Genomic DNA, 22,256 nt, shown 5'->3' with positions numbered 1-22,256 from the left:
TTGTCACATTTAATAAAAATCAAACATCAGTTTTTGTGTTGTTCTTTTGGGTGCAATGGGAATAGCGAGGTAGAGTCTCCAGGTAGGACTTCTTCTGTCTCACGTGGGCTGTGGTTAACGTTGTAAGGTGTCCTGCAGAGAGGAGTAGGACTACACTACGACCCAGCAATTGCACTACTAGGTATTTATCCAAGGGATACAGGTGTGCTATTTTGAAGCCACACATGCACCCCAATGTTTATAGCAGCACTATCAACAATAGTCAAAGTATGGAAAGAGCCCAAATGTCCATCGATGGATGAATGGATAAAGAAGATGTGGTATATATATATACAATGGAGTATTACTCGGCAATCAAAAAGAATTAAATCTTGCCATTTGCAACTACGTGGATGGAACTGGAGGGTATTATGCTAAGTGAAATTAGTCAGTCAGAGAAAGACAAATATATGACTTCACTCATATGAGGACTTTAAGAGACAAAACAGATGAACATAAGGGAAGGGAAACAAAAATAATATCAAAACAGGGAGGGGGCAAAATATAAGAGACTAATACATATGGAGAACAAACAGGGTTACTGGAGGGGTTGTGGGAGGGGGGATGGGCTAAACGGGTAAGGGGCACTAAGGAATCTACTCCTGAAATCATTGTTGCACTATATGTTAACTAATTTGGATGTAAATTTAAAAAAATAATAAAATTAAAAAAATATATATATGTATATAAAAGGCAAAGTAAATCCTGAGAAGAGGCAGTAGGACTTGGACAGAGAGATTGGATTCCTTGGGGAGTAATCCATCCCAGGATCTTGAGAAAAGACAGTTTCATCCAGGACAGCTTACTTTGGTACTTTTGGGAGTGAGAGAGGCTTCCCTCTCAGCACCCTCTAGAGCTAGCAATCCCTGCACTCCAAATCTCAGGCCTGAAAGTGGAATCCCTCAATATCAACTGCCACTTTGGTAAGGAGTATCAAGAAGAGAACTTTAAAGTCACTGAAAAAAAAATTATTGAAACATGAAGTGTCCCAAGCCTCAACTGGGAACCACAAAACTTGGAAAGTTCCTGTGATTCAAAGGAATCCAAGAAAGGGGAACACAGTAAATCTCTGTCATCTTGTCTAATTCTAAAGCCCAGGCATTACATTTATGAATGAAACTTTTGCTACTTCTCTAGTACTAGGGATACCACTATCAGCTGCTTTACTTTAGACTTCTCCCTTTTTCATACAGGACTGTTAACTCTTTAAGAATATACTCACTAGGCCCCATTCACTGGCCTTTAGGCCATTATAATATTTGATTAGGTGATTTTAAGCTACTGGAAGAAGAAAGTCCTGTGGGATTCAAAGTGCCAAAAAAAAAAAAAAAGCTAAAGAAGGGTGTTCTGGCCATTTTGGTCTCAAATTGCCTTGTACAGTAATGGGAACAAATTTATCACAGGAAAGGATCAGGCCACTGGGGGTGCACTGAACCCTGCATACTCTCAAAATAAGATTTAAATGGCAAACAGATCAGATAGGTCAGGCCTGCAGTTGGTTGAGAGACCTCCAAGAGAATGCAGAAAGCTACCACAAAGTGAGCAGGGCCAAAATAATGTTTGGTACAGGGGACACATTTGGAAGCATCTGCTCCATAATGATCCCCTTCTAACTCTTCTCGGTTTTAAAAATATATAATCCTAGCTTATATTGCATGACATGACCCTAGCCTCCTGGCAAGAGCTAGTTTCTTTAGGTATAGGCAACTGATTCAAGCCGGGTCTATCAGTGCTCAGTTTTCTGTGACTTGGAGATTGGAGCTAAGAGAACCAGATATTACCTTTCCATGTGACGGAACTGTAACATATGAACTCAGGAGACAAAGGAGCTAGCTATTGTCCACTGTGTACTTTAATCTGCTAAGAGAGAAGAAACAAGCTGGTATGAACAAGGAAGCAAATATGAGACACATAAAGAAAACCAGCTTGTGTTTCCAACAACTCCCCATTTGCAAAACCCAGTTCATTCCCAAGATCCAGTGACATTTCTGTTGCACTTAAACTAGCTCCCGATGGATCCTGTCCTTTGCAACCAAAGAATAGAAATGAATAAATAAAAATGCCTAATTGGGTAGATGCTGCTCAGTTCCTGGTAAATGTCACCATGCAACAGTATAGGCCCAGTGATGCCATACATTTGAAGTTTTTCATGAAAGCTACATACCTATATTTAACATGAAATCTTCTACCTTTCATATACTGGTAATGAAATCAAATTTTGGAAAAACATGGTCCAAGATAAAGTATAAAAAAAAAAAGAGGAGAAGGAAACTTGGATTCTGTGTTACCAATGTTATCTTGGCCTGAAGTACATGACAATAATAATGAAATACTATTTTAATAGTGAACACTTCTGAGTACTTGCTATGTGTCAAAGCTCTTCTAAAGACTTTGTGTATGTTTACTGTAGGGGACAAGGACAGTCCACCAAAATGTGCCACTTCGGCATATTGATTATTTTAAATAAAATTTCTTAAGAGACAGCCTGTGCGGGAAGTACACTCAGACCCTCCTCTGCCCCCCTTAAAGCTGGAACTAAATCTCCATGTGAAAGGTGCCCTCTGTGTACCAGGAGATAAGGAGACATCCTTATCACCATAGATAGGAACTTTAGAACCAAGAAAGCTATATAAACAACTCTCCTTACTTTTTACTAATTTATTTCTCCAGCCTAAATTCTGTTTAGAACTCCTTCCTACTTAAGACTCCTGAAGTTGCTTTCTTTGTCCTGTCAATTCTTCATAGATATATTGTCTCTTTGTCTGAAAAGTATCAAAACTGCCTGCCTTGGTTATTTTTTTAGCTCTCAGTTCCATTTTTGGGTCTCTGTGCTCTTGTTATAAAACTTTTTTTCTCCTATTGATCTGTCTTATGCAAATGTAATTCTTAGTCTAGCTAGAAGAAGCTTGGCCCAAGGAAAATTTCTTCTTCCCCTTCATGATTCATTTAACCCTCAAAACAACAGCAAGGTAGTTATTATCTTTAATTGAGAGAACAAGAAATGGAATGACAGAAGCTACTTCGTACTGAATGTTTACTACGTGTGGATCTTCGAGCGCTAAGAAAATAACTTGAAATATTTCATGAGAGAATATTTAATTGAGAGAACAAGAAATGGAATGACAGAAGCTACTTCGTACTGAATGTTTACTATGTGTGGATCTTCGAGCGCTAAGAAAATAACTTGAAATATTTCATGTAATCCTGATGTGACCTAGTGATTTATGTGTTATTATCCCTTTATAGATGGGGAAACTGAAACTTGGAGAGGTCTGTAAGCCTCTGTAAGGCTCTTACAAACTGTAAGAGCCAAGGGCAGGTGTCCCGAAGACAGGCCACTGCATCATGAAGATTATTTTGAGTTAAAAGCAGTCAAAAGCCAGCAGTTTCAGGAAAGGCTGTTTAGCTCCCCCTCTACTGCCTAAAAGAATTTTCGGGCGCCTGGGTGGCTCAGTTGGTTAAGCGTCTGACTTCGGTTCAGGTCTTGATCTCACGGTCCGTGAGTTCGAGCCCCGCCTCGGGCTCTGTGCTGACAGCTCGGAGCCTGGAGCCTGTTTCAGATTCTGTGTCTCCCTCTCTCTCTGACCCTCCCCAGTTCATGCTCTGTCTCCCTCTGTCTCAAAAATAAATAAACATTAAGAAAAAAAATTAAAAAGAATTTAGATAGAGGACTTGCTCCAGTAAGAGAGCTGTCACCATAGAAAACAACATCGTTATATGACCTAGGTGTAGTAGACAGGGAGAAATGGAACAAGGCCTGTTTGATCAAAGTCCTCTCTATGTCCTATTGTTTCTGGATGGGCCAGACTCTTGTTGACTCTTTATCATCTTCCTGTGAATTGCATTTCTTCCTTTGAATTCCCTATCTCCTTCTTCTTAATTGAGGATGACACACACATCTCATTTTGTCTGACCGTCTTTGGAATTTCCATTTCTGTGTAGATTCCCTGTATGCATGAAATTAAATTTGATTTTCTTCTGTAAATCTGTATCGTGTGAATTTGGTTCTTACTCCAGCTAGAAAGATCTTTAAGGGCAGAAGAAATTCTTCCTCCTTGACAACATCCAAAGAGAACAGCTCGTGTATGTGGAGTTGGAGGTTCGAGGTGAGGCCTGTGTCTTGCTGAGGGTTCTCCAAACCCAGACACTTAATCATGAATGGGTGGCAGACACTCGCAAGCCTCTATGCAAATCCTGGGAGGAGTTGAATGTCACCTAAACCCAGCTCCTCCTGACTCTCTCCCTGGCTATGTGGCCCCAAGTTTCATATTAGGAGAAGGATCCTTTAGTTTCTACAGTTGGCAAGGAAAAATTTTCCTCTGCCTGTCCACTGGTCTAAGAATTAAATTGACAGGAGACAGATAAACAGGAGAAAATCAGATTTAATAACGTATGTCCAGGGAATTCACATAGACATGCGATTCCAAAGACAGTCAGGCAAAATCAGGTATATATGTCATCCTGAACTAAGGAAAAGGGTAGGGGCCCTGAGACTTCAAAGGGAAGGAAAGCAACTCACAGAAAGATGAAAAAGAGTAAGCATTTGGTAAACAAATATTTGGTGGGCCATCCAGAAACAATAGGACCTGGAGAGGACTTTGATACCCCAGGCCTTTCTAGGCTCCTCCTGTCTACCACGTCTGGCTCATAGTATAATCCAGTTTGCTATGGTGACAAGTTCTCTACCTGGAGCAGGTTCTCCATCTAAATTCTTTCAGATGGTTAGGGGGAAGGCGAAAGTTTCTTCCTTAGTCTTTTGGGACTTGACTCTTTTCAGCTTGAAATAATCTGCAGCGAAAGTGGCACATTCTGGTGTGACTCAGCCTTGGCCCCTACACCACAATCTCAGAACCTCCTCCGAGTGAAAAAGATAAACTAACAAGCTTGCCATCTATCGAATGCCAGCCACACATCAAAAGCTTAATGCATAGTATTTCTAATTCCTGCAGCAACCTGCGTAGCAAGTGCTGCCATCACCCTTGTTTTTCTGCCAGGGAACCTGAAGTACTGAGTTTAAGTAGCTTGCTCATTGTTGCTTTACCAGGAGGTGGCAGAACTGGCCATGAGCAGGGCACCATCCCAGGCTGCAGCACTTTGCTGAAGAAGAGGGATCTACAGTTCTCAGTCTCTGTGGGGACTTTTCATTTGGTCCCAGCTTTAGCTGTCCTGACATGCAGGTGCCTCGCTCACTTGTGCATGGCCCATGTTGGAGCACAATTGTCTTGTGCAACACAGGCCCTTCGAGCTTCTCTCTACTGTAGCAGGTCTTCTCCCTTAGAATAAAGTCACCTGCGGGAGCTGCTGGAGTTGACTACCCCTCCTCCTGAGTTGAGAGTGCTTTGCAGTGATTAAGAAGGTGGTGGAGAGCATGTTCTTGCATCTGTTCTCTGCCCTTACTGATGCACTAGCAGTGCTTGGGAAAGTGGGGGCAGCCTGGGAGGCTGGACTGTCCTTGGCGTGTCAGTGCTAAGCATTATTGCTGTCAACAACATTGGAAGGAAAGAATGCAGGGCGGGATGGGGCAGGGCAATGACCTGAGGCTCTACTGAGTTGTGGGGGCTGTCCCTCTCCTGTGGTAGGGACAGACCAGGCTGGTAGTACCGTCCAACACGGAAATGCTGAGGTGTTTTCCCCAGATGCTGCCCACGCCAGGGAAATGACAGGCCTTGTTTAATAAAGATGGCTGAGGCCCAGGGCTTCCCCGCCGAGGGGCAGGGTGGGTTATTCTGCCGGAGCTGGGCCCCAGAGCCTCGGGGCTCGGAAGTGACCCACAGGCGCACAGAGGCTCTCTTTCAGTAGGGGAATCTTACTGCCAAAAAAATCTTATGAGGCAGTATATGAAGTAGGAAAAAAAAAGAAGGGCCACCTTTTAGTAGTATAAGTTATTTTATAGATTCAAATTGAATAAATTAACTAATTGTAAATTGGTCAATGAAATCAACAAGGCTCTTTGTTTGGGGGGGGGTGAGCATTCCTCTCCTTTATTTATTTATTTTTTGTTTCTAAAGTCTGTTTTTTTAAATTTTCTATGTATTTTATTTTTTTGTTATTTAGTGAAATTTCTTTCTTTTTCTTTTTAAATTTAAATCCAAGTTAGCTAACATATAGTGTAATAATGGTTTCAGTAGTAGAATTTAGTGATTCATCACTTACATAGAACACCCAGTGCTCCTCCCAAGTGCCCTCCCTAATACCCATCACCCACTTAGCCCACCCCACACCCCAAATCCCTCCAGTTTATTCTCTGTATTTAAGAGTCTCTTATGGTTTGCCAACAATGAGTCTTTTCTGACAAATGCAGGCATTATAATGGGAGACATGTATGGCTTTTCCTGACATATATGCAAGCCAGTGTCTCACTTATCTATGTTATTCTATGACATATTATTGAGAAAAATCTGGATTCATACAGATCAGCTGTTACAAATTCCAAAAATTAAAAAATGTCTTGGTTTGCAATTTCAAGATATTTTAAAATTAAGAGGACAGATTTATTTTTGTAGTCCACATGAAAACACACTAACCTGGCAGTTGAGACTTTGGTGGTTTCCAATGATTTGTATGTTGATGGTTGTATCTTTGAATGTATTTTCTTAATTTTTTGTTTTAGAATAGTTAAATTATACTTAAACTAAAAGATTCATATGATTCTGAGGAGCTTGCATTAGATGTCACTGGCCCAGGCAAGTCAAAGATGTCCTTCATTTTGGACTCTGTGGGTATGTGCTTGGTTGTTCATTCCTAACCGCCTGTAGATTTCGGAACCTTCACTGGTGACCCCATGGTTAGGCAGCACTGTAACCTGGTGGTTAGAACATGGGTTTTGTTGTCAGATAGACCAGAGTCTGAATATGAACACTGCCACTTAGTAGTTTGTATAGGTCACTGTTTCTCTGCCCCCAATTTCCTCATCTGTAGAACGGAAGTGGTGTCACCTAAGCAATATGATTCCTGTGAAGATGAAATGAGATTATGTATTTAAAGCTCTTCACCCAGGCGTTGGCATTTAGAAAGTACTTTTGAAGGGACGTGGGGACGACTACTTTGGGTGCGGCTGCCAAGGGCTGAGCACTGTGCAGGCTGCTGAGTGCTGTGTGGACTCCAGGACATTGGTGTCCTTTGGAGGCTCTCCTGTATGCAGCTCCCCATGTAACCCGAGCTCCAGGCTCATATGTACAGCTTATAGTGGATTTGTGTGTCTAGTAGCAGCTCAAACTCAGGAACAAACAGAATTTAGGAACTTGTCCCTCCTAACGCTGTGTGCCCCCAGATCATATTACTCTCCTGGTTAATGACCTTAAAATAGTATCAACTTTCCTTACCAGGGCCTATGACCTTGGACTCAAAATGAGGTCCACGGACCAGGTGTTTCTCCTGGAGCTTGTTAGAAATGTAGACACTCTGCCCCCTAGAATCAGAAGCTGCTTTTTAACAAGATTCCTGGCAATTTTCCTGCATGTGCAGTTTGAGATGCACTGAACCCACCTCATGCTGACTTCCTCAAGGGTTGTGCTTCTCTCCTGGCAGCACTATGAAAGCCTGGACCCAGTCTCTCTCCAGCTGGATCCCCTTCTGTGAATAAAGGGTAACTAAATGTTTGGCTATTCAGATGGTTGATTTGGCATCCACAAGAGGTGGCTCTGGGCTCAGATCTGGGTAGATAGGCTTCCCACTCCAGTGAATGAACCCTCATGTTGACTTTTTCCAGGCTGATCATACAGACCCATGGGCAGGAACCCTCCCATAGACACATGGCTCACATCTCAGTTTTGAGCCTTGGTCCACCCTGAACCATGTATCCATCAATGAATACTGTCAGACAGACATACATTTGGGCTGTGTTTTGGTGTTTGATGGTGGCAGAAAAGGGATTTTTAGATGCCTCGGGGTCAGCAATATCAATCCCAGAGGCCACATTGGGAAGCAGTTTGAATACATGGATAGCTGCCTGGAGGCCCAGGAGGCAGTGGAAATACAGTATCATTGATGTTTTTACTTTTTTAATCTGAAGTGGGGAGTGACCTTCCTTCTAGCCCAGGGACTTACTGCTACTAAAAGGGACAGCAGTCACTCACCTCTGTAGAGAATGGGATGAATATTTTGGAACCAGCCAGAAAAGCAGAAACCAGCTGGCAGTCAGCAAAGCACCTCCTCTCATCCCATGCTCTAGTGAGGACTTAATAGGGGACTTCGGCTCTTGGGGCAGCTTGTCTCTCCCCGGTGGCCTGGAGCTCTGAACAGTAGGATCTCACAGACAAAATAAACTTGGAGACTTACATCCTTTATGACAATGGCAGCTCTTGGTGAGGGGATAGTCACCTGAAAAAGCTCCCTCCTGAAGAGTTTGAGGCACAATAGTGCATGGCCACCTTGACAGACCCAGTGAACAGTAGAGGAAGGTCTGCTTCTCCAGGTCCTGTGTGAACATCTGCTTGGGACACATGGGTTCCCTGCCTGGAACACAGGTCCATGGAGAGGCAGACCCTGAACACATTTGATCAAGTTGACAAGATATTGGAGTCCAGGTATGTCTCCACATAGCTGCTGTGAGGGCTAAGGAACTCAACGCAACACTGGCTGTCAGAAATGGCTAGACACAGTTCTACGGTCTGGCCTGGCAGCCTCAGCCACAGCATGGCTATGGGCCAAAGAGCACTAGCTGAGGATAGGGAGGGGAGCCCCAGGAGTCAGGAATTCCTGGGGCTTAGGACATTCTTTCCACTTCTACTTCCCCCTGTGATTTCCTCTTCCTAAATGGATTCTGTCCTGATTCCATTTGGTCAATACCTTGCATGTTCTTCTCTCTCATGTCTCTCTTTACCAGCCACCTAACCAGGCAGAAATGCTCTCCCTTTTCCAGGTCCCTTACCCACCATCCATGTTTAACACCACTGAACTCTTGGTTCAAGTCCTAGCCCCTCCTTGAACCTATCCCAGGGGCTCCAGTCCTGGACTTCCACTTCTTTGCCTCTGAGTCCCTCCCTCTGTCCTAGTGGTGTTCAGTTTCCCTTATGCTCGTGTGGCCCTGACATGACCATGTGACTTCAGGGTCAGTGGCTTTGTCTGTATAGTCAGTTACACTCATGAAGCATTCCTGGCTCACCTGGTACCCAGTACGTGCAAAGCAGTGTGTGAGTGGTGTTTGTACGTGTACGTGTGTGTGTGTGACATACTTTGCCTTTAAGGAACTTAAAATCTAGGAGGGAGGATAAATCATGGCACAAATGACTCAAGTGGGAATATGACAAATGGTAGAGACAAGACAACATGAGGATTCAAAGGAGAGAAAGATTGGGAAGGGGGTTTGGGAAGAGCTGCATTGAGCCAGAGACCTCTGGGGCAGGTCTTGGAGGGTGCAGAGAGCTTCACCTAGAGTGAGCAGATGGAAGTAGGAGGGACCTTCTGGAAAGAGAGCTGCTTGTACAAAGGCACAGAGGGCAGAAAGCATAGGCTGTCCTGGGGAAGCACAGTTCTCTCTGGACCTGAGGCCCTCCATGTGGCACAGGAGGCTGGGGATGGCCAGCACATCCTTGCCTGTCTCTACGTGCTCCAGGAGGTCACCAGAACCAGGCAGGGAATGTGGCCCACTGGGGATCCCCATGAGTAGTTGGCAGTGATGGAGGATCAGTGTGGAAGGTCTGTGCTGTGGCTGCACGTAGGGTCTCATGGTCCCCACCCCAAGTGCTTCTCACCCTTGAAGCCAGGTGCCCCAGTGAAGCTGTTGGGGGCATTCAGCCTGGACCACAGCACCCAGTGGCCAGTGCCCTGAAAAGAGAATGAGGACAGACTCAGTGATGGGAACACATGTCAATTTTCTTGACTTGTATGACTTTATTTTCCCTCACTCCAAAGGATAGCAGACAGAAATCAGCACAAGCCAAGGTCCAGGCTCTGAAAGAAATTTGGGTGTTGCCCAAAAGAAGCATGTCATAAAACTGAGCACATGTTCCAGGCCCCGTTGGTCCCTGAGACACCCACTCCTTCCTACCAGGAGTGAATGGATTAACCCAGTTGTGTTCTCCGTGGAGAAGGCACTCCTACAGATGGCCACTGCAGCATCCTGTGTGACTCAGCATCTCCCCAGGCTGGGCCTGCTCCCTCCTGTATACACACTGCCATCTGCCACCTGGAGGAGCAGGGACAGCTCCCACTCCAGGTCTTCAATCCTCTGAGCCAGGTGGGCTCTTCTCACTCCCAGCATCAGGGCCTCCTCTCTATTCAGGGCCCAGGTCCCCAGATTCTCTCCATCTGGGTCACCTACCTCTGGTGGGTAGGGTCTGTCTTCTTGCCACACATAAGGGAAGATGCTGGGAACCTCCTGAAAAGGACACAAACAGGAAAAGGAAATGTGGCCCCTGAGAGTTCTAAGTTCACTCTTTCCTGTATCCACCACATGATCTTGGCATGACTCTCGTCCCTCTGACAGTCTCTAGGCATTAGCACCCATCCAAATACTTGGGAAGATGCCAACAACTTACCTCCAGGGACTGACTTCACAATTAACTAACAAAGACATAGTGTTCCCTGGGTTTATGTTGCTACATTAAGGCACAACAACTAATTATATCATTACACAATCATCATGGTTAATAATTTGGAATAATTATTGAATAATTAAATATTGTTGTATTTTATAGCCTCTCAGCTCATCCTGTTTTTTCCTTCCTTAATACTAGAGATATTTATATAATGTCTTTTCAAGCTTGAAGTTACCATGTTACTTTATCCTCACCAAATCATTTGAGCCCCTTAATGCAGTCAGTGATAGGTCCCTATGCATGGTCCTTCCACAGTGGAACTGATGTCACAGCTTTCCATCTGAAGTAGAGGGTGGCTGCTTAGAGACCCCACAGGTTAGTGTGACTTCTTTTTTTTTGGAAAATCTCAGAGAAGGCCCTCCTGGGCCCTCACTCCCAGAGACCTTTCTGGTTGTGAAGAGGGGATTCCCCAGAGACACAGGTATTCTGGCACAGATGCCCACTCTGGGAAACCTGGTGAGAGGAGGTATCTCTGCCTGCTTCTCCACCACCCACAGCATTGCCTGTGTTTAACAATTCAGCAAGGCAGGGATGAAGGAGGCATTGGCTTGGTGCAAAAGTTAAGAGTATGCCAAAAAACTCAGGTCAAATGAAATGATATTTTAATACAGTATTAAAAATCTCCAAGTAGCAAACTAAGGCCCACAAACTGGCTGTCTGCTTTGGTGAATAGAGTTGTATTGAGCTCGGTGCAGATACAACTCAATTATCCCCTTTTGTCTCTTGTCTTTGTCCCCTCCAACCTTTCCTATGTTGATACCTCCAGAGACTCAAATTAGGATGGGGGAGCAATCTAGATGACAGATGAATATCATGGAAAAGTCCTTGTTCCAGAACCATGTACTACTAGTTAGCTACATCTAAACAGCTATTTTTATTTCTCCCTTTTCATACTCTTCCTCAGTCTTTCCGAGCCATCAATTTACTTAGAGACCTGCAAGCCCAAGCTGATTGAGAGGTCCTCCCTGTCTCTAGAAGTATGTGCCAAACCAAACAGGCAAAACCGAACTTTGGTTGGTGGACTTTCTGGTCCCAACCCTTTCTATGGGGTCCTGTGACTCTGTGGGCCCCACACGTGAGACCCAGCTATCTGTGGACATCTCAGGAGCTGAGGTGGTAGTCTGCTGGGCTTACCACAAATGTGTTGCCTTCACTTGGGGGAAGTTGACTTGGTTTGTCCTTTTCCTTCTGAAGTTCTAGGGCTTGAGCAGTGAGCTGGAAGAACTCCTCATTCAGCTCATCCAAAGTGTTTTCCACCTGCCATATCTTCCTCTAGAAACAAGAGACACATGGTCTTCATTACTTTCACTTTTATTCTAATTTCATTGCAAATCAATTGAGCTCCTGTTCCATGACAGGCAATGGGATTAGCACCAGACATACAGAGTTGAAGTCAGATCTGCTCTCAAAGAGCTCAAAGGTAAAGGCAAGTAAACTCAGGTGTACAATCCAGTATAATAAAGGCTATGGTGGGGTGGGGGGCACAGGAGCAAAAAGCAGGATGCCTAATCCAGGTAGGTATGACCAGGGAGAACTTTGCTAAAGAGGGCACATTTCAGCTAAATGTTATCAATTAACAGGAATTAGCTGGGTAGACAATGGAAGAAGGGCATGCTAGGCAAAGGGAATAGCATGTATGAAAACAGAGATAGAGAGAACAGGGAACATTCATCCATCAGTCAGTCCGTCCATCTGACCATCCACTCATAAGTAAAGAAAACTTTATTGATCATTCAGTATGTGTCAAGCCAATGATTAGTCCTATAATTCCGTTAGTGAACTTCCATGGGGTTTACAGTCTATCAAGAATGGTGGACCTAAAAAAAAGAATTATGAGTGATGAGTATTACCTGTGGGTTGCTGTGGGAAGGTTGCTACGGGAAGTAGTAAAAGTTAAGTTTGGTGGTAGCATGGAATTTGTTTGGAAAAGTGGAAGGAGATGATGCTGGAGAAATGGAGGTAATGTGGGAGCTAGAGACAGTAGTACACAATGGGCCCTGTATGCTAGTCTCAGCTATGATGGCAGAGACTTTCTTATTAATAGAATTCAATTTGTTGGAAGTGTCAGCCCTGCTGAAAAACAGTTTATTTCAGCCTCTCCTGTAGATTGAGATTACCATATGACCACATTTTGGCCAATGAGATGTTAAAGAAAATTGTTGAAAGAATGAATTGTGGAAAATGTCTTCAAAAGGAGAATTGACTTTAGGGTGCCTGGGTGGTTCAGTCAGTAAGCATCAGACTCTTGATTTCAGGTCTGTCATAATCTCATGATTCGTGGGATCAAGGCCCACATTGGGCTCTGTGCTGACAGCACAGAGCCTTCTTGGGATTCTCTCTCTCCCTCTGTCTCTGCCCCTCCCCTGCTCATGCTCTCCCTCCCCATCCCCCAAATAAATAAATTAATAAACTTAAAAAAACAAAATAATAAAAACAAAAAGAGATCTGACTTGGTCAGCCTGTTATCTTCCCCTTTTACCTTCCTGCATGTAGCATGTGGGTATTTTTCCTTAAATACTAAGGTGTTAACTACTACTTTGGGGAGGTGTTGAGATCATGAGGCAATTTATGGTGGGAACTGGTCCCCGGTTGCCTGAGTAAAGTCTGGACTCAGGAAGTGGCTCTCTATTCTCTGAATTTAAATTAAAAACCTGCATCTTACCTGAGCACATGGCCCATTGCTGAGCAGGCTTGTTGCTCAAGGTTGAGGTTGGAACAGGTTTGATGTGAAGAAATTGGAACCATAAGGCTAAGCACACTATTAGGATGCCAGATGAGAGAGAAAGAGAGCGAGAGTGAGAGCGAGAGTGAGAGAGAGAGAGAGATTAGGAAGCTAACCTCCCAAGAGAACTGGAAGAAACAAACCCCATAGTATGTAAGTGGAGATAATCACAGTTGCCCCACAGGGAGGCCTGCACAGAGGAAAATTCCCCTGAAGATGACTTGTCGGTGAAAAGGTAGGTAATCCAATGGCACAAGAAACAGCTGACCTGATAAAAATACCCCCAAGAAACTGGACATAACAGTGAGATCTGAGCATGACTGTCATATAAGCATGTGAAGGAAGACAAAATAAAGAATAGAATCCATAAAGCAAGCACAGGAACATTTTAGAGAAAAGTAAATCTAGAAATGAAAACATATGAAGAGAATGACAATGTGATTGATAGCTTACATGTAGACCCAGTTGTAGTGAGTTTGTAGAAACTTGTGAGGAAATCACCTGGAAGTCAGATTGGGATACGTAAATGAGAGGAAAATAGCAAACATAAAGGAGAAATGAAGAAATACAGAGGTAGAAATTTCAAATGTTGCCTAGCAAAATCCATTAATAGATGGTGCTTTTTGCCTATACATCTTTGCAAGTGTCTGTATTGTGTGTTCATTTTGCCATCTTATTGGACACCAAAATGCCTTCCTGAACTGTCAGTTCCTTGAGCAGAGGTTTGGGTTTGTTATGTCTGTGGATCCCCAGCTCCCTCACACTCAGCCTGTCTCCTGTAAATCCTGGTTGAAAAAGATGGGGATCTCCTTCCCTTGCCTCATTTATGTTTCTGAATCAGGTCAGGCAGGATGATACAGAAGAAAAAGCACAAGTTTCTGATGTGGACAGAATGGGATTTGAAACTCTCTTGAACAAAGTTACCTTCCTCTCTGAGGTTCAGTTTCCACAGCTGAAGAATCAGTAGGTCTGTCTCAGAAGGCTGCTGTGAGGTTCACATTGGTGTGTGAAAGTGACCAGCACAGGCCTGTCTCACAGGAAGACTGCAACAAATAACACGCTTTCTGTCTGCCCCTCTTGGGCACTGATGTGACTCCTTGTGTATTTGGCAGAGAGAAAATTAATCATGGCTTAGTGCATGGGGATGAAGGGTAAAATCATTACTATCCATTTTGGATACCAATGGTTTCCCATGTCATATAGTTCCATTGTGTCATGGACTGTCACAATATCTGCTATTTCACTTTATGAATAAGGAAAGGAAAAAAATGTCCTTCAGTAGAAAGAATTTCCCAGTCTGTCCCCACCCTGGGTTGTATGAGGAAAGAGTTCCAGTGAAATCTATAGTATTTGCTATGCCTCTATACCGGTGTCACTTGTTTTAAGTGACTGAGCAGAAACTGGAGTTTCTGAGAATACTCTATGTACAAAACACTATGTTTCATAGGCTTCTTTCCCACTTCCATTCCCATTACTACCAGATCAGCCCTAGTATCTTTTGATTAAAAAGAAATGAAAAATATATTTGCAAATGACATATTGGATAAAGGGTTAGTATCCAAAATCTATAAGAATTTATTAAACTCAACACCCCAAAAACAAATAATTCAGTGAAGAAATGGGCAGAAGACATGAATAGACACTTTTCCAAAGAGGACATCCAGATGGCAAACAGACACATGAAAAGATGCTCAACATAACTCATCATCAGGGAAATACAAATCAAAACCACACTGAGATACCACCTCACACCTGCCAGAATGGTTAAAATCAACAATTCAGGAAACAACTGATGTTGGCAAGGATGTGGAAAAAGGGGAATACTTTTGTACCATTGGTAGGAATAAAAACTGGTGAAGCCACTCTGGAAAACAGTATGGAGTTTCCTCAAAAAGTTAAAAATAGACCTACCCTATAACCCAGCAATTGCACTAGTAGGTATTTGCCCAAAGGATGCAAAATACAGATTCGAAGGGGCACATGTACCCCAGTGTTTATAGTAGCACTATCAACAATAGCCAAATTATGGAAAGATCTTGAATGTCCATTTACTGATGAATGGATAAAGAAGATGTAGCATATCTATCTATATCTATATCTATCTATCTATCTATATCATCTATATCTATATCTATACAATGGAATATCACTCAGCAGTCAAAAAGAATGAAATCTTGCCATTTACAACAATGTGGATGGAACTAGAGTATATTATGCCAAGTGAAATAAGTCCGCCAGAGAAAGACAAATATATGATTTCACTCAAATGTGGAATTACAAAACACAACAGATGAACATAGGGGAGGGGAAGGAAAAATAAGGTAAAAGCAGAGAGGGAAGCAAACCAAAAGAGACTCTTAAATACAGAGAACAAACCAAGGGTTGCTGGAAGGGAGTTTTGTAGGGGGTTGGGCTAAATGAGTGATGGGCATTAAGGAGGGCATTTTTTGGGACAAGCACTGGGTGTTATATGTAAGTGATGGATCATTGAGTTCTCCTAAAACTAATATTAATGCACTATATGTTAACTAACTTGAATTTAAATAGTAAAAAAGGAAATAAAAGACAAAAATATGCCAGAACAAAAAAATCTCCCAACTTCTGTTTTTCTCATTGTAAAAGGTATCCCTAGTTCAGTGTAGAATATTAGTAAATATAACATTTAAATATATAAACAGGGGCACCTGGGTGGCTCATTCTGTTCAGAGTCCAACTTCGGCTCAGGTCATGATCTCATGGTTCATGGGTTCATGCCCTGTGTAGGGCTCTGTGCTGACAGCTTGAAGCCGGGAGCCTGCTTTGGACTCTGTGTCTCCCCCTCTCTCTGTGCCCCTCCCCAACTTGTGTTCTGTCTCTCTCTCTCTCAGAAATAAACAAACATTAAACGAATTTAAATAATATAAACAAGTACATTAATATCATGATAACCCACTGAGGTGGACTGCATCAAAGGCTCTACTTCTTCGCACCCTTTGGGCCTGGGCCCATTGCCATGCTCTTCTGCAGTGCTCTCCCACAGTGGGTGGGCTTTTTTCTCACAGCTTGAAGCTGAGCTCCACCATCTGACTTCCTTTGGCCATTAAGATAGGCAGAAGTCACCTGATGCTAGTTTTGAGCCTGGGACTCAAGAGGCCTTTTGTGATTCTGCCAACACCTTAAGAAGGACATGTCCAGACTAGCCTGCTGGCTCTGGGAGGAGGAGGAGAGACTTTGGATGCACAGTTGCTCCCAGAGTCTCAAGCGAGCCCAGTCTGGAGCTGGAACTCAGGTGAAATGCAGACACCTTGTCAAGACCCAGAACTGAGGGGTGGGCCCAGACCAGATCAGCTGAGCCCCCAGACATCCACTGCTGGGAATTTGTGTTGTTGGTCCTGCAGCAAGAGCTGACTGATAGTAATCATTCTTACATTTCAGGCCTTCACATTTCAGTTTCTCTCTCTCTCTCTCTCTTCCCCCAAGATAGTTTTACTCCTGCTTTTATGGCTCTCTGTTTCCCATGTGTCTTTTTAACAACATATATACCCACATATGAAATCATGTTACATGTGCAATTCTCTATCTTCATCTTTTACCTTAATAACATTGAAAATTCTCTATAACCTTATTTTTTTATAAAGACATTAATATTTTACAACAGAGCTCTACCAGAGCTCTATAACCCTGATATAAAAAATTTCAATGTCCTTGTTTCCTCATATTTGCCTGTATCTAAAAATTTTTCCCCTTAGAGAGATTCTTAGGATTGGAGATATTGAGTCAAATGGAATGAATATTTTAGAGACTTTTGACACAAATTGATGGATTGTTTTCCAGGAAGGTTTTAACTTTTTATCCTCAACCAGATGGATGTGGGAGTGACTATCTCCTTCATTCTCACAAATAATTAATACTTTAGTTAAATGTTTTAGGTAGATAAAAAAGGGCATCTAGTTTAACTACTATTTCTCTGATTCTTTGAACATTTTTCATATAATTTTATATGTCTGTATTTCCTTTCTCTTAGGGTCATTTACACATTTTTTCCTCATAGAGCAAAAGTATCTGTTGATGGTAAATTTTTACCTAGACTCCTGTTTTATATTATTATGTGATCATAACTATTATTACTTTCATTTGGGATCTTTTACCATTGTTTTGAAGATTCTTTTAAACCTTCACAGGATCCTACCTCTTGCCCTTGTGAATATATAGATGCAGGGGCCTGGGACAGCACCCCTCCCCTGCCAAGACAGGCCATGTTGGCATGCAGATTATGCCAAGTTTAAAATAGTCAAGGCTCAAAGGACTTGACCTTCTTCCACAACCACCTAAAATAATTTAGATAGAGGACCTGCTCCAGGAAGAGTGATGTCACCATAGAAAACTACATTGTAATATGAGCCAGGTGTGGTAGACAAGGAGGAATGGCGCAAGGCCTGTTTAATCAAAGTCCTCTCTATGTCCTATTGTTTCTGGATGGGCCAGTAAACATTTATTGACTGAACATTTACTCTTTTTCATCTTCCTGTGAATTGAATTTCTTACTTTCTTCTTAGTTCAGGACATACCTCATTTTGTCTGACTGACTTTAGAATCTGAGGTCTGTGTGGATTCCCCATACATACAAAATCAAATTTGATTTTTTCCTGTTAATCTGTCTCATGTCAATTTAATTTTTAGTCCAGCTAGAAGAGTCTTGAAAGACAGAGAAAAATGTTTTCCTCCCCTACATGGACAATCAGTGAACACTTAATGAGTGATTTTCTTGGCCAGTATTCTTTAATCCTAATTTATTTTTCCACAAAGTATCACTTCTACTCATATTTTCTCCACCCCTGTATTTGATTTCTGGGCCCCAGAATCATATACAGTGTGTAGGTAACAAGCAGTGTTGGAAGATGGGACAATTGGACAGCTCAGAATCCTTGGAGGTGACAATGAGAGGTTGGAGGAGATGGTGGCCCATAGCACTCCCCGAGGTGAAGAGGACCTTGGTCACAGAGCCAGGATCCTACCTGCATCTCAGGAAAGGCTCCATGCCTGTGTCCAGCCCCGATGATCCACAACCTAGAGCCTGGGCTCTCGGTGCCTCCTCCTTTGGCAGCACACTGGGGAAGCTGTCCAGGTCCCAGGTCCTGCTGAGAGCTGGGAAAAGGGAATGAGAGACACCCCCTTTAGGCCTCTGCTGCCCAATAGTACATCTTCCCAACCAGAAAAAAGAAGACATTGGCCACTCTTAACTCCTCCCTGAGGAGTCTGGGATTAGAGAAGAATGAGATTATTCATGTGACAGAGAAACTGACAGATGCATAGATTCCCTGAAGCTGCACCCACATAGCTGTCCCTGCCTCAGCAGGTGAGTGACTTCTCAGTGACAGGTACAGAATATGTCACCCAGAAATATGCCAACTTGGCATATTGATTATTTTGAGCTGAAGGCAATTGAGAAGAAACAGATATAAGGAAAGATCTCTGCCCTTACCCTATTTTACTAAAAGCAGGACATACATTTTAAAGATGCCCTCCTCCCTCCCTCTCTAGGAAGGGCAGGAGTTAATCACCAAGGTAACTCTAGATGTTTATCAGCCTGGAATTGGCACCACAGGAATTTACACAAAAACCTTGCTAAAACTAGCCCTTATCCACCACTGGTTCTTCCATATATTTACCTTCTGACAATTTGACACCCAAGAAACTCAAAGACCATTTATTTTGTCTTGTAGCCTCTCTAAAAATTTACTGTTATTTTATTAAGATGCTGTTATTTTATTAAGAAGCCCAAGGTCTCAACACCCTTCCTTCCTTTACTCTTCACTGAGTGCTTTCATGTCTATGTGCCATGTGCATGTTAATGCTCATCTTTTGTTAGTCTAATTTACTGGGCCCTAGCCAAGAACCTAAGATGGGTAGAAGAAAGGAATTTTTTTCTTTCCCTATATCAGGCTGGTTGTGCCCTGTGAGAGCTGTGTCTGTTAGAGCCTCCCTAACTGGTGTTCCATCTGTGGCTCAGTAACTGCTTTGTGCCCTCACCCTTCAAGCCTGGGACAGGGAGATGTTGGCCCAGTTCTGCTTGCTCTAGGGAACTGTGTTAACCTTTGTGGTAACATGTATCTGCCCACACCTTTATATATCCTCCTTTATTACATTTCTCTCAAATTTTCCATCTAGAAGGTGCTTGTTTCCTGTTGGGATCCTGGTCAGTACACTCCTATACTCTTCAGACTCCCTTTGGGAAACTCAATTTTCAATTTCAGTTTCTGTCCCTTGATATGAGAGGGGTGGACTATCTTCAGTGAGCATTTAGGCCTCTGGGACTGGTTGCAGTTCATGAGCCATATCTGAGCTTTCTCTCCACCGTGTTTTTGTCAACACTGTTCTCCTCCAGGAACACCCTTCCTCAATGCCTCTGCAAGTTAGGACCTTACCCTTATTTTAAAGCCTATTTCAAAGAATACTACCATCACAAAAACCTTTCCTGATCCTTGAAGATGTCTTTAAATCTCTATAGCCTTTTATTACTATCACTTGTTCTTCCTGACTCCTTCAGCTCTGTATCAAAGACAGCAATAAATATCTGTTGAGTGAAATTATCCTCAGGTTGTAGGTCATGACACTGGCTGGAAAGCCTGGGTGGCTCAGTCAGTTAAGCATCCAACTCTTGATCTCAGCTCAGGTCTTAATCTCAGGGTTGTGAGTTCAGGCTCCATTTTGGGCTCTGCCCTGGATGTGAAGACTACTTAAATAAATAAATAAATAAATAGGCACTACTTTCAGGGAAGAGCCCAGTCTAGCTAGGTCCTGGATTATAAATGTTGGGGAGGAAGAATTTCCTCTGCCCTTCAAGGTCATTCTAGCTGGACTAAATCAAATTGACATGAGACAGAGTAACAGGAGAAAATCAAATTTAGTTTCACATGTACAGGGAATCCACACAGACATGAGATTCCAAACACAGGGAAAATGAGGTGTATGTGTCATTCTAAACTAAGGAGAAGGGGTAGGGGTCTGGGACTTCAAAGGGAAAGAAAGCAATTCACGGGGAGAATGAGAATAAATGTTTGGTAAACAGATGGTTGCTGGGCCCACAGAAACAATGAGACATAGAAGGTTTTGATCAAACAGGCCTTGCTAGGTTCCTCCCTGTCCACCATACCTCATTCATATTACAATACTATGTACTACATGTACATATTACATGTAGTTATCTATGGTGACAGCTATTTTCCTGGAGCAGGTCCTCTACCTAAATTCTTTTAGGCAGTAAAGGGGGAGAAAAAGAGTTTTTCCTGAGTCTGCTGGATTTTGATTGCTTCTAACTCAAAATGATTTTCATGCCAGAGTGGCCTATCTTGGGCCAGGGGCAGCCCTTGGTCCCTACACTAACTTGTCTTTGTGTGATCCTTCTTTCTGGAGTCCCTGATCCTCTAGGAACCCAGGCCCCATGACTTTAGCAGGAGAGTCAAGATTCCTCTCCCCTTGCCTGCAAGAGACTTCATTTATGTAAGTTTTCTAGGCAACCTAAATAAGGAAATCAATGGAAGAGAAGTTTCTGGGAGGAAAGACTGTCGTAGCTTTGGTGGAAGAATTAACGGGGAGGTTAGTGCAGGGTGGGCTCTGAGACTCAGATCCCTTGCACTGATATCCCACCTCTATCATAAAGCTTGGCCTTTCTGAAACCTGGTTCTCTCATCTTTAAAATGGAGCTAGGGGTGCCTGGATTAAGTGACTGACTCTTGATTTTGGCTCAGGTCCTGATTTCATAGTTGGTGAGTTTGAGCCTGGTATTGGGTTCTGCACTGGCAGTGTGGAACATGCTTGGGATCCTCTCTCCTTCTCTCTCTGCCCCTCCCCCACCTCTCTCTCTCTCCTTTCTCTCTCTCTCTCTGTCAAAATAAACCTAAAAAAATAAAGGTAAAATGGAGCTAGCAATAGTATCTACTTCACAGGGTTATTGCGAGGATTAACTTAGCAGATAAAGTGCTTACCTTAGCACCAGGATATACAAAGCATTCAATATGACTACTACCACTTATGATAATTAAAAGGGGATGAAGGGAGGAACAGAGCATAAATCTAAATGCACGGAGAGAAATCAAGTCTACACAAGCAAATAAATCCATCTTAGCCTCTTGGTCAACTTGGAGGAAGAACACAAGCCCACATGGCTACACCCCAGAAGAGATGATATATCAGAAGAAGGAGCATTGGAAGGAGGTGGGGTGGGGTTATAAAGTCTAGGGTCAGCCAGAGTGAATGTGACCTCATCCCCATGGGTGGGAACAAACCCAGTAAATGACATGAGTTCTGATGAGTTAAATCAGTGTCCTCTTGGTAAACCAAAGTAGCTGGGACAATAGGGGAAATTACTATGGGCAGAGCATCCTGAAGCCTTCAGCTGGATTTGAGTGGGTTAAGCTTTAAATGAGGTGTTGGTTATGGAAGATAAGATTCTCAGTACTAGATGCTAAAGGCCACACCCAAAGAATATAGCTGCTGTGTGTAAGCTTTGGTGCTGATGGCTGTCCCCACCTTGTACTTTGGTTCTCCTCATCCGGTGGTGGAGGCTGTGGCTGCAGGGACATGTTACTTGCCAGTTGAGGGTTTTGTTGGTAGGTGCGAAGAGGCTGTTCACCAACCTGAACAGAGGCCTTGGAAGAACAGATAATCCTGTAGCTTTCCTTCAGTTCTGGGCTCAGTAAAGAACAGTAATGGACAAGGGCATCATTGCTGAACCAATATGGACACCTGCACTGATCTGAACTTGGGATTCTGTTTCTTGGTGTGGCCAGGCCACTGACTGCCTAGTGCTCTTGGGGGCCCCAAGTGTCTGCTCAGTAGCAGATAAGACCTGATATGTATCATGGTCTCTCTTTTCTACATCCCTACAGGTGCCTTGGGAACACATGTTGCTGTGATGGATTCTGCCCTATTGCACTGGGGTGTGCCAGCCAGAGACTCCTGAACAGAGGCCCTTTGAG

General features: G+C 43.2%; 1 protein-coding gene across 1 annotated transcript in view; it reads right to left on the bottom strand.

Annotated features, from left to right (window-relative positions):
- Positions 1 to 10,327: 10,327 nt before the first annotated feature.
- LOC122496189 overlaps positions 10,328 to 22,256 on the bottom strand; it is a 34,316-nt gene continuing 22,387 nt past the window's right edge. The window contains exons 16-18 of the mRNA XM_043602262.1: positions 18,294 to 18,423; positions 11,712 to 11,849; positions 10,328 to 10,357 (exon numbers count right to left, since the gene is read on the bottom strand). Coding sequence (XP_043458197.1) covers positions 11,810 to 11,849; positions 18,294 to 18,423 — 170 coding nt within the window. The 3' untranslated portion in view covers positions 10,328 to 10,357; positions 11,712 to 11,809. The remainder of the gene's footprint in view (positions 10,358 to 11,711; positions 11,850 to 18,293; positions 18,424 to 22,256) is intronic.

This window comes from Prionailurus bengalensis, chromosome A1, assembly GCF_016509475.1.
Source record: "Prionailurus bengalensis isolate Pbe53 chromosome A1, Fcat_Pben_1.1_paternal_pri, whole genome shotgun sequence".
NCBI lineage: Eukaryota > Metazoa > Chordata > Mammalia > Carnivora > Felidae > Prionailurus > Prionailurus bengalensis.
This window is presented reverse-complemented; position numbering and strand designations above follow the sequence as displayed.